We start from the raw sequence: 12,836 nt of genomic DNA, 5'->3' as shown, positions 1-12,836 counted from the left end.
TGGTGATCTCAAATACCACCTCCTTCACAGGGGATAACTTTCATAGGTCAGCCACAGATTATGTTACTGAAAAGAGAGCACTTAGGAAATGAAAGAAGAACATGTTCTGACTTTGGGTTAGGTTTGAAGGGCACAAAAGCTGTTTCATCGGGGAGCCACTATTGCTGGGGGTTTTGGGGGTTGTTTGGTCATTTCATGCCACTCCATTTACCACTCCCCAGCATTTTATTGGCCAGCGTGAGGAGTTTGAGACAGCACGTGATAGCATCTTGGTATGGCTAACGGAGATGGACCTGCAGCTGACCAACATTGAGCATTTCTCAGAGTGTGATGTCCAAGCAAAGATAAAGCAACTTAAGGTAAAGAATGATTAGTAACAGGAGGAGGGATGAAAGAAGGAATAAAAACATTCATGGTAGGAAAAGATTTTAAGAAGCATTATGCGAAAATGTAGCATGATATAGTCCCTTACTTGCAGGCCAAGACTTCAACCTCGAAAGTTATGAGCTATGTCAGGTTTCAATATGTACTTTTCTGCCAGGGTGGAAGATCTTTGTGCTGTGAAAAATTATTTAAAAAAATCAAGCACGGTAGTCTCCATTCCCTAATCAAAAGAGGAAATGTCAATAAAAATAATTAATGTCAAGTCTGCATTATTGCTGACACCTATAAATCGCTACGTTTGATATCTGCATCAGAAGAATCATTATCTGGAGAGAAAAATATCAAATATGATGTTATCCAAAATTCCAGTGTGTTACCTTTAGCATCTGGGGTCATGGGCATGGCTTGTTTAGAGAAGAGCTTTCCTTCCAGATACAACAAGTGAGGAATGAAATGGTAAACCATGAAATATCACTGGTTTTGGCTAGAAAGACTGTGGAATTCTAAATTGACTTGCTCGTTGTCCCTCATGCCAGAGTATTTGAAGTGGTCCCTGTTTGTCATCCACAAACTGAAAAGACCTAAGACTTGCGTCCTTAATAACATAGGTTTTTGTAATGTTAATTTTGTCGATGAAACATAGGCTTTTCATTTATGCAGGCTTTCCAGCAAGAAATTTCACTGAACAACAACAAAATTGAGCAGATAATTGTGCAGGGTGAGCAACTCATTGAGAAAAGTGAGCCCATAGATGCGGCTGTCATTGAAGAAGAACTAGATGAGCTGCGTCGTTACTGTCAAGAGGTCTTTGGACGTGTGGAACGCTATCACAAGAAACTCATCCGCCTTCCTGTGTGTATACTTACATACATGTGTATTTGGTTTGTTGCCATTTTGCAAGTGAGAGAATGAGGACAGAGGAAGATGTTGAAATGAACACGGGACTTCTGTAACTATCCAAAATCCTGTGGTTTAGTTTTACTACATCCATGATGATTTGCCTCCCTTCCTTCTACACTATTTGTGTCCTGTTCAGAGTGAAAACTGACCAGATCTGGAATTTTTGTAAACCATCATGAAAATCCATGCAAATTGGGAATTTATAAAATTTTATTAGTGGAGGTGGCTATGTGGTGCAGGTAATAAGAACAGCTCCCTGCTCTGTCAAATAGTATCACTGGCAGCTTGTTGAGTTCTGTTTTGTTTAAAAAAAAAAAAAGATGAAATTATTTTTCCCATCAGAAGGACCAGCAAGTTGTCTCCAGAACTCAAGACAGAGCTAAATGAGGGCAAAACAATTTTTTTGGAAGCCAAAGTCCTACTGAAGGAAAGGAACAAATCCCAGGGTTTTCAAAATATGAAGGAATATAATGAAAGTAGGCATCACCATAAAGATCACTTATGGTTCCTGTGACTTGATTCCAGAGTTTTCTTCATTTGATGTCTGTATTGCAGTGGCATCAGTGAAAGCCTGGAGATATTTGGTTGATGTCAGACTTCATAGTGCCTTAAGTAATTCAAATGAGCTGCTTTCGTTTTTTAGCACACCTTAAAAAATGAAGGGGAAGTGCAAAAATATGCAGAATGGAAGCCACATCAATGTGACTATTGCTTAACACTACTTTTATTTCACTAACCCAGGCTGACCATGCAGTGCCTCTGCATGTTTCATTGATCAGTTCTGTTTGCATTATGCTTCTAGCTGACAGATGACGAACATGACCTCTCTGACAGAGAGGTGGATCTGGATGAATCAGCAGATCTCTCTGACATACACTGGCATGACAAATCGGCGGACAGCATTCTATCCCCGCACCCCTCTTCCAACCTTTCGCTGCCTCTTTCCCAGCCGGTGAGAAGCGAGCGATCAGGGCGGGATACCCCTGCGAGCGTGGACTCCATTCCCCTGGAGTGGGATCATGACTACGACCTTAGCAGAGACCTGGAGACAGCTGTTTCACGGGCACTGCACTCTGAGGAAGACAACGGAGGACAAGAGAAGGACTTCTACCTGAGAGGAGCAGCTGGTATAGCTGGTATGGTGGCAAATTTAGTGTCCTGTTCTCTTCTAGTAAAAAGAAGTAAATGTTACATGTGTAATTGCTTGGCCAGGGTGCTTGTGGAAAATTATTTTAAATAGCCCCTGAAGGTTTTAAATAGCTTTCTCTAAGTGATCCCAGTGGCCTTCTGGCCTTAGACACAGTGATGGAGGTTCCTGGATGACTGCAGCCTTGGAAAGTCTCAAAGGCATATATGACGTGACAGGGAGTTGGCTGTGTCTCTGTGCTTGTGGCCTGCCAGATGGGATATGTCATCTGTAACAGCAATGCGTGAAAAGTTATTCTGACTAGAAGAAACTGTACTGGATATGGCAAGAAGGGCAGAACAAACTGATGAAGAAATGCTGTGGGAGAGATTCACAGACAAAATCAAGTGCTTAAGTAAATCTTAACTCAGTCCTTATCCAGGCAAGACTCCAGCAACTGAGTGTTTAGCCGGAGGTGGGATCTTGGGTTTTGCTCTCCAGTGAAGTTGGAAATCCTTTCTAAGTGTGTGCGCTTTGTGTGATAAATCTCAACAAGTGAAGCACCCAAATGCAGTGAGTTTGGGGGGAAGACACACTGCTCTATTGTACTCTGATCTTGTGGCTGTCTTTTGCTTTGCAGATCATTGTTCTGAAAAGAGTCAGGTTTGCCTGGATATTAAGAGGCTTTGTGGCAGGCTGCCTGTGTTTCAGTCTTCGTCTTTCTTCGTTTTCCAGAAAGGATGTTTGCTATTGGAACCGTTTATATATTCCATGCCATAAAAAGAACTCCTGCTGTAAGGAGACAGCCATTGCTGAGCGATCAATTTAGACTGTGCTTTTATTTTTTCAGATGTAGAGATCCCTGAAACTCTTGAGGCCTATGTAACACTCACAGAAAACGCACTCAAAAATACCTCTGGTAGGCATCAAAGAAGACTAAGCATAGCCAGATGCAAATACCACGGTGTGCAAGCATAACTTCTTCCTCTTCTCTTAGCATCTGCTTTCTTTTTACAGCTTAACAAGATAAATATTTCTTATATGGCAGCATTGGCACATTAATGGAGCAGTATCCTGCTTTACTACTGAGCCTAAAGGTATTACTAGGTGCAGGGATGAAACGATGTTGGAAGTATTGGCCCTCCTACCTTGGCTAATTAGACTAAACTGATCGGTAGGTTACTCTGATTGGTATTTACTCTCTGGAGTCCTTCAACAGGACTTAGTGCTTTGCTGTGTCTCTGAGAGAAGAGTGGGTTCTGCAAAGGGTAAAGCAGAAGGAAAAGACACAGAGCACAACCTGACTGTTTGGTTTTGCACTTGCTTTTTTTCTAACACAACCACAACTTGGATTATTACTTGGAGATAAACTTCTAGGTTAGTTGTTGTTTCGTGTGATAGCATTGCCAGTGTCTTTACCGAAGTCTTTTATATTGGAAGATTAATGTCTTTTAACACTGCATTTTTACACAAGATTAAGCCTGGTTTCATTTGTTCTATGAAACCTCTCTGAGGAATTAGATGCACTTACAAATACCTTCTCTCATGATTTCACAGTTTTTCTCTTTTGAAATAATGACTTCATTGCAAATTCGCAAACATTTAAGATCTCAGCATCTATGGCACAGACCTCGGATTCACTCTCCATTTTTATTTTTCCCCCGAATTATTGAAATAATATTAGATTGTTTAAGAGTATAAGTAATTACAGTACATACAGAAAGGTGTGTAGTTTTCTGAACTGTGGAAATTTTGAAAGTAGGGAGGGAAAAGCAATATTGAGCACTATGTCCATTTGGGGTGAGGTGATGTTTTGTAGGAAAAAAAAAGATTTTCGCTTCCAAGAGGCTCCATTTTCTGTAATTAGGTAGACGGAACGCTCCCCTTCTTTATGCGTGTTTTTAATTATGTCTTTATGAATAAATTCAAACTGTCCATGTAAATGGCTGGAAATCAGGCACAGTGATAGAGTATGGTTAAGAGGGATCTCATGTGATCCTCTAGACTGCAGCCTGCTTCTGATTAGAATTGGCTGTAGCTAATTCATATCATAGAATTCAGCTGACCTCTGTCAAGAAAATGCAGAATAGTCCTGCTTCAGAAACGTTGGTAGGAGTTCCAAAGGGCTTGGATGGAAAATACCATCTTGCAGATATTTTAAGCATAGCTTTTGTCAAACGCCCAATTGGAAAAATACTGTAAATTTTGCTGCTTAGTGATAGTTGCCTAACTCAGTGGTGGACCACTTGCTGTGGGCCTTCAAGATGTCCAGTCATCTGTGGCCCTTGAAAATATAATTGTAACAGTATCTCTTAGCATTTGTATACTGCCTTTTAATCTTCAAAACGATACAGAAATAGTATCCTTTAATGTAGATTGAAATTCCACTGTTTTTTTAGTGGAGAGAATTAATAAAAAGAGGAATGAGGAGAAATCAGATCTTAACATGGATTTGGATCAGGAGTTTGGGGTACAAGTTTTTTGTTTGAGAGTCTTTGTGAAAGAGAGGGAGCAAGGCGTTCTCCAAAATCAGTGAGGTCAGAGCACGCTTTGCCAAGAACTTCCCCTTCTGAGAGGCAAGGAATTCTCTGAAGGAAAAAGTCACTTCAGAATACTTTGCAAGCCTGCTTTAAACTGTGGACTCTTTGGTGGTACGCTTGTGGCAAGCACGTTCATTGCTGTAGTCGTATGTCCTCTGAAGGTTGCTAACACACTCTAATGTATTAGTTACCAGTTTGCTTTGACATTGTACTACTCATACTGCTGCAGTCACCTTTCTCCTTTACTGCCTAATCTAATGGTATTCCTGGTATTTATTCTGCCTGGGCAAAAGATTAAAAATCTTTGGGAAAACTTGGGTGACAGTCACTTTTTTTGCATTTTGGTACAGGAGAACCTGGTGCCCTGGAAGCACATATCCGACAGCTGGACAAAGCCTTAGACACCAGTCGTTTCCAAATACAACAAACAGAAAACATTATCCGCAGCAAAACACCTACAGGACCGGAGCTGGATTCCAGTTACAAAGGATATGTGCGTGTGTTTTGGAGCACAAATTGAATTAGCACTCCAAGCTTAAATTTGCTGTTGAAAGGAATATAGTTGTTTCAACAAAGCAGTTAGATATTAATGCTTCTCAGACTTCCTCACTCATGTGGTTGCTACCTTTAACAATGTGCTACTGTTGTTGATGTTATTAGTGTGCTTACAGTAGCATACAGGAACATGACTGTAAGGAATTTAGCTTCCTATTACCTTTTTGCAGATGTCCAGAAGTACTTTCTCACACGTGTTTTTATCCATCTAATGATGATGTCCTTTTTTAAATTCCTCTGCTTTTGAAAGCAGGTTTAATAACTTCATGCACAGTATTCATCATGCTGGTGAATTACAAACGTGCGTCATGTAAGCAAGGTTGCGTATATGGAATCCGTCATTAAAAAGCATTTCTCAGGTTTTCTCTCTCTAAATCATTTGACTAGTTTTATTACTGACAGAACTGAAAGATTAGCTGCTTGGATGTATGGCAATATTTCCATGCTTTTGTTTATCTTCATTATTGCATCTTCTAGAGTCTTTGCCAGAGCATCTTAACATTTAGAACAGATGTCACCTAAAGTCACCCAGCATGATTGGACACAGTGGCACTGAGTTATTTCTGTTTAGTCTGAACTTAGGCTTTAAGCCTTTATTGTCTCCAAATATATTTATTGGATAGTATCAGGACAGATTGTTAAAGTAATAGATATTTATCTTCATACTTTGGCTGGCTTTTGGAAAATTTTGCAGGTTGCATTGTAATTTGCATTTTCCAAGCAATTAGTCCTGTGCAGTGCAGATTGACATGGGATTTTTTATTTGTTAACCCAGATGAAGCTCCTAGGAGAATGCAGTGGTAGCATAGAATCAGTAAAAAGGCTTGGATATAAACTGAAGGAGGAAGAAGAAAAATTAGCTGGACTTATTAACCTAAACAGTACTGAAACACAAACAGCTGGTGAGTAACATTTAGTTCTTTGATGAAAACCAATTTTGAAAAGTAGCATATATGCAAAGTTTTTCTGAATAAACACTTGGTATTGCTTACTGATATATATATGTATATTTGCAATGACTCTGTCTATACCGTGTTCTGTCCAACATCTCTTAATAGGAATAGTAAGTACTCCTTGTATACGCCCTATAAAGTGATCATGCGTACAAGTGCATTTTAAGAATCCCTTCATCATGAGACATAGCCCTAAGCTTTTTGGAAAGTCCCTGTGGATACAATACTTTTTTTGCTGAACATATTCTGATGAAAAAAGGTTGCATATAAGTCAGCATTCATTTCTTGTAATACTAGCTCTTACTTCTAATATTATCTGTCTGCAGTACAGAAATCTATACTCACCTGGTGGAAGTAGTCACCTGACTGATTTTAAGCATCAGCTATAGAACAGGAGATACTGCACTGGAAAACATGGATTTGTTCCAGAGACTGTAAAGGCAACATCTCCATAGCTTGACAAGACATGCCACCCATGCAGTCTATTTTATTTTGATTTTTTTTTTATTTTAAGTGGATAGAATGATACAACTTGTCCTTCTGCCATAGCATTTCAAGATAACTAAGAAGATGAAATGGCCCAATTTAATTCTTTTTAGCGGTAGCTTAGGCCAGTGTAGTGAGATGTGACTATTAAATTGTGATAGATACAAATACCAATGAAAATAATAATAAATATCTGGCTAGTTAAACATATTCAGGTTCCTTTTCTGGTTCACAGGTATGCTAATTTATGATGTCTTTATACCAGCATAACATGTTTTAGAGACCTGCATGTATTAACTTAATCCTGTTCATAGAAGTCTGACCTCAGAAAGTGGTAAAATTGCCTGGAATCATCCAGATTCCTCATTCTCTCTCTCCAACATCACATTCTTCAACCTTAATTTTCAGTGTGGTATTCCATAGGTCAAGGTTTTTTTGTTTTTCGAAGAGCTGCTTTTTCCCCTGCACAGGATTCAGCTGATGCAGTAGTGTGTGTGTGGCTAGTGGATTTTTTCAATTTTTTGTTGAATTTGGTGTTTTTCATTCCAGGTGTAATTGAACGATGGGAATTAATCCAGGCTCAAGCTCTAAGCAAGGAGCTGAGGATGAAGCAGAACCTTCAACAATGGCAGCAGTTTAACTCTGACCTTAATAGCGTTTGGGCTTGGTTGGGTGAAACTGAGGAGGAACTGGAGAAGCTGCGCCACCTTGATCTCAGCACTGACATACAAACTATTGAGCTCAGAATTAGAAAACTGAAAGTGAGTTTTATTTCTCTTTACCATGAGTTACCTTGTAAGCAGACCTCAGTGCAGCAGGTATGTTGAAGAAGTTGCCAATAGTTGCAATTGGTTTGCTCCATTCCGCACATAGCAGGCTATTGCTGATGACTGAAGTAACCGGGAAAGTCATTTGACGAATCACCTTTTGGCGGGAAAACGTACCACTGGCATTTCTTGTATAATCCAAATGAATTTTTGAAATAGTAATTCTGTGGCAGTTCTGTAATTCCAGAATGTACAAATAATTCTGATATCAGCAAAGCTGGTGAAATAAAAAAACAAACGCTGAGTTAAATCAAATCTCTTCTAGTTAAACTGGTAATGAAACAACTACTTGAAAAAAAAAAACAAACAAACCTCACTGGGACATACTACTTGGTTTGGAGGAAGGAAGGCATGCCCAAAGAGAGTTGTAGCCTACCCGCTGCTGCTACCAGTACAACAGGAAAAATTTGGTGTCACTTTGCCATATCCCCATTTCTTCTGCTGTCATCCTCAGAAGCATCAGGATGTGAATGCTGCCTTTGTGACCTCTCCATGATATTTTACAGCTATAAAGATGTGCAAGGGTGGTGGGCTACAACTTCACATTCAGTTACTAGCATCTTACAAGCTTGGGCTCAAAAATGTGGGAGCCAATGTCAAAATGCACTATGTTCCATGCTAGGAATGAGGTGGAGAGATAGCGAAGACTGTTTCCGGCAGTGATCCATCTAAAGCTTGTTAATGCTCATCTTCACTGGAATCCAGATATAGCTGCCATAAGTACTACAAAGGTCACTGTGACACGGGGCTTTTAAGTAAATGCTGTAAAGTGGGTGGAAAAGGGGGCATTTCATAAGAATCCTGTTCTTATCTCACCCTCTCTTAGAAAGCCCATTAGTGCCCTTCAAACCAAAAGAGGTGGGGTTTCTTTTGTGGCTTCCAATGTAAACAAATCAGAGCTTTTATACACATGCTGCTTCTATAAATTGGAATAAGTTGTTTATACTCTTTGTATGTTTTCTCTTCCCTCAGTAAAAGCTTTTATTTTAAAATACTGTTAAGAGCAGTTTCCACTTGAAAATATGTTGGATTTTATGTTCATCAGCAAAACTGAGAAGTAAGAGCAAACATTTTATTGTGAACTAAAGTACAGTTGTCCTACATCTCTTTAAATTTTGTTGGGCCCATTCTGTTTTAAAATATCTGAAACATGAGCCAGGTCTTTGAAATTCAGCTATGACTTCAGGCTTTTAAGACTTTAATAAAAATTTAATTGGTTTGTTCTAGTTTATGCTCACAGTAAAATTTTAGTAATGTTAGAGTGAATGTTTTCAGAGTCACAGAGTGAGCACAGAAATCTCATATCCAAAGTAAAGAGACTGCAGTTGCTGATGGCAAATCACAACATTCTTTGGGTGCCTCCCCTGCTTAGTTCTTCTGAAAGTCACAAGTTTTACTGACTTCCATTCTTTCTTCCCTTGTCCCACTTTGTCTTATCATCAAGGAGCTGCAGAAAGCAATTGATAACCGCAAGGCAATCATCCTATCCATCAATCTATGCAGCTCAGAGTTCACTCAGTCTGACAGCGACGAGAGCAAGAAGCTTCAAGAGCGCCTGTCTCAGATGAATATGCGCTGGGACCATGTATGCAGTATGATCGAGGAGTGGCGCTGCTCATTGCAGGATGCATTAATGCAGTGCCAGGTCTGTATTGTGCTTGTTTAAAACTGTCAACATACCACGTACCAAAAACATAAACTCTAACATTATCTGCTGTGCTCATTTTCCAGTCTGAAACTTGCCAATGCAAACCAAAATACAGCTTTGGCATGTGTTACACTTGCACTACCTGAAGCATGTATTTCCAGCCCAAGGTTTTCTACGTTTGTTATCTCTGGAATTGTATTCTAATATACTCATCTACACTTCTTGCATATTATATTATTTAGCTAGTAGGACCTATTATAGGATAAACTGAAAACCTGAATTTTCTGCTATGCTATTAAAATCACCACTTATTACTTGCAGGATTTCCATGAAATGAGCCACGGTTTGCTGCTTTGGTTAGAAAATATTGACAGAAGAAAAAATGAGATTGTGCCCATCAGTCCAAACTTGGACTCAGAAACGCTGCAGGATCATCACAGACTTTTAATGGTAGGGCTATAATCACTCATTTGTCTCCAAAACACATAATCAGAAAAACACCTAATCAGTGTTACCTTTCTCTTGAGGGTTGTCATTGTACATTGCATGCTAACACGCAGCTCTGGGACCAGTGTTAGTAACCAGCTTCACTTTGGTAGGGAACACTACTTCCATTGGTAGCATAACTCATGATTTAAAATCTCGGGAACCTCTAGGTGCTGTCTATTTTTCTGTCAGATTATAAATTTTTATTGATTCTCTTTTCTTTCTATTTCATTAATTTCAAATGTCCAGTTTTTGTGAGTTCTAGCTTTTTTACCTTTTATTTTTTTAAAAAACTGTCATTAAAAAATCTGGTGCTTGCCTTGGCAACAGCAAATCAGACGTGAACTGCTGGAGTCTCAGCTGAAGGTGGCATCACTGCAAGATATGTCCTGCCAGTTACTAGTCAATGCTGAAGGCAAGGACTGTCTTGAAGCCAAAGAAAAAGTGCATGTCATTGGAAACAGACTGAAACTCCTCTTGAAAGAGGTCATGCATCATATTAAAGACCTAGAGAAAATTCTAGACATTTCAAGTAGTCAGCTGGTAAGTCACGTCTTTTTATTCTTTGCTGTTTGCTGGGCACATGTTTCCCACTGTTTTGACTGTCAGTGGTATTGGCGGCACTGTTTCTGTTGTTTGCAATACTTATCAAGGTGGTACACCTGCAGTCTTGAATATTATAAAGTAATCTTACACTTCATAATGTAAACATGTCTTTTGTGGTATGGTGGAGTTTTCTAATCCAGTAATTTTTTGCTGTGTGGTGTAGCACTAAGTATTGAACATCTCGGTTTGTTTATCCTGCTATTACTGATTCAGTCGACTGGCAAAGTGTATGAGATAATTATTCCAGTGGCAGTACTGAAAATTATAGTGTGTCAGTTGTCACTGGAAAGGAAGATAATGCTCACTCTGAAGAGGGGAAAAAAAGCATTAAATAAATTCTGTAATAGGCTAAGAAAACTCTTACAGTGCCTGCTGAGCTTTGAGCTGTACTTCAAATCTTTTCAAATTATCACGTATCTCAGAGCAGTTGAGAGGGGATTATGCATACATCTTTGCCAACAGTGGCAGGTATAAAGTAAAGATTTCAAGGTTCTGCTTTAGTTAACTTTTTGTGGAGCTTTGGATTAACAGAGTGCATAATGCATGAGAACTCTTCTCTCCTTCTAGTGAATTTCTGCCTGTTTAAGTAAAATCTTGGTGGTACCAAACTCTTCTTGAAATTAGAGGCTAATAAGACAACTGGTTTTTCCCCTGTATTGACTTTGGCAGAAAACGTGTCACCTGAAGCAATTAAGTTTTAACTACCTGTTCACTTTTCTTTTCCTTCAGGGCTAAAAGAGAAAACATGTAATGCCTTAGTCTTTTAAAATTTGGTAAAAAAATTTAACTGCTTTGTTTTATTTGCTTTGCTAATAACTCTGCTGGGACTTCACTCAGGGCTTTTTTTTTTTAGTTTGCTTATGTGAACAACTAGTTGATGTATTTCTGAGCTCCGTTCCTTCTGAACTTTAGGAATTGTCCTCGTGGTCCTCTGCTGATGAATTAGACACATCGGGCTCAGTGAGTCCTGTATCTGGAAGAAGCACTCCAAGCAGACAGAGAACGGTAATTCCATGTCCTGTATTTTCTGCCACCTCTTGGGTGGGAGCTCTAGATGTCTACAGTAGCTCTAGCCAGCTGGAAGGCCCCCCCTTCTCACTTGATAGGAAAGGAAATGGCATAAAGCAAGAACAAAACACAGCTGCTTTCCCCAGTCCTGCTGCATAGCCCATCCTGCATGAAGTTGGAAGTGGTTAATACTACCTAAAACCAGGGCTGTCAGTGTGGTTGGTTTACCATAGTATGGCATGTCGTGTCTCTTGTATTTTGCTCTAGTGATGGCAGCACCCCGAAGTCTGGTCTTGTCTGGTATAATCAGTCCTCCATTTCTGTTTGGCCTTCTCTTCAGAGCTGCTTCATCAAGAATCTCAATGAAGTTTTGGTCGTTTCTGATGAAGACTGCAAATGGTCTTATTGAGACTTTGGATGAGCGGCTAAGTAGAGCTGACGGGCATAAAACATTGTTCAAACCAGCTAGTTGCACAGGACCTAAGCAGTGTTTATGATGGCAAATCTGGAGTTGCCCATTTACATCGCTGGCACAAAATTCAAGAAATATAGCAATACATGCCTAGTACTTAAGACTTCCATACTCTGAGCCCAAAATGGAACTGCAGTTATTTTGTCTTTTTCTGCAATTCTATTGGTTGATTAATTTGCTATTTTCTTTAGTTCTTAAAACAATCAGGTTGGGTTTTGTTTGGATTTTTTTTCCATTTTCACTTTTTGTAAAGCCTCTGAGTTCTGTCTTGATAAATTTTATGGCTCTTGAAATTAATTTTTTTTCTACATTCACTAGTTTCCTTTAAGATGCTAGTATGAGAATGTAAAGGAATACTGGCTTTTCAAAAGGAGAAAGAATATAAACCTTAACATTTTGTTTCAAGGTTCAATGCTTTTATCTTTTAGATTTAAAATTAAGTAGCTAATAAAAGTTCTGATATCACAGATGTAACTGGAAGATGCCTGACCGTTACAGGAAATGGATAAGCATTTTACCATAAAATCTTTGTCTTATAGAATTATTATAGGTTTCATCTTAATATTTTAATAAGCACTCGTCTATCTCTAATTTGTTAGTGTTTATGTATGTGATTACTTTTTTTCATTTTTGTTCATAATGTATAGCCAAGTCGTATGACTTGGGTCTGGTTTTCAAACCTCTGATTTTTGCACCCACAATTTTGGAGACTGAAGTTGACGTTCAGAATTTCAGTGCCAAATATACTGCTGCTAAATAAATAAATACTAATACTAAAAATACAATCAGAATTATAATAATCTAACTGCATTAAATATGCCAGCAAATAGTTGTGAGTGCAGGAA

The 12,836-nt window shown here is 38.9% G+C and overlaps 1 protein-coding gene across 1 annotated transcript in view; it reads left to right on the top strand.

Annotated features, from left to right (window-relative positions):
• Positions 1-12,836, top strand: part of LOC104488931 (nesprin-1-like) — a gene marked incomplete at its 5' end in the record, with an annotated part of 48,377 nt that overhangs the window by 25,693 nt on the left and 9,848 nt on the right. The window contains 10 exons of the mRNA XM_010131031.1: positions 222-359; positions 1,045-1,236; positions 2,087-2,420; positions 5,301-5,443; positions 6,281-6,407; positions 7,494-7,705; positions 9,216-9,416; positions 9,741-9,869; positions 10,236-10,448; positions 11,424-11,516. Coding sequence (XP_010129333.1) covers positions 222-359; positions 1,045-1,236; positions 2,087-2,420; positions 5,301-5,443; positions 6,281-6,407; positions 7,494-7,705; positions 9,216-9,416; positions 9,741-9,869; positions 10,236-10,448; positions 11,424-11,516 — 1,782 coding nt within the window. The remainder of the gene's footprint in view (positions 1-221; positions 360-1,044; positions 1,237-2,086; positions 2,421-5,300; positions 5,444-6,280; positions 6,408-7,493; positions 7,706-9,215; positions 9,417-9,740; positions 9,870-10,235; positions 10,449-11,423; positions 11,517-12,836) is intronic.

Source organism: Buceros rhinoceros, unplaced genomic scaffold (genome assembly GCF_000710305.1).
Source record: "Buceros rhinoceros silvestris isolate BGI_N320 unplaced genomic scaffold, ASM71030v1 scaffold5292, whole genome shotgun sequence".
NCBI lineage: Eukaryota > Metazoa > Chordata > Aves > Bucerotiformes > Bucerotidae > Buceros > Buceros rhinoceros.
The sequence above is the reverse complement of the archived record's forward strand: the minus strand, read 5'-3'. Positions and strand labels throughout refer to the sequence as shown.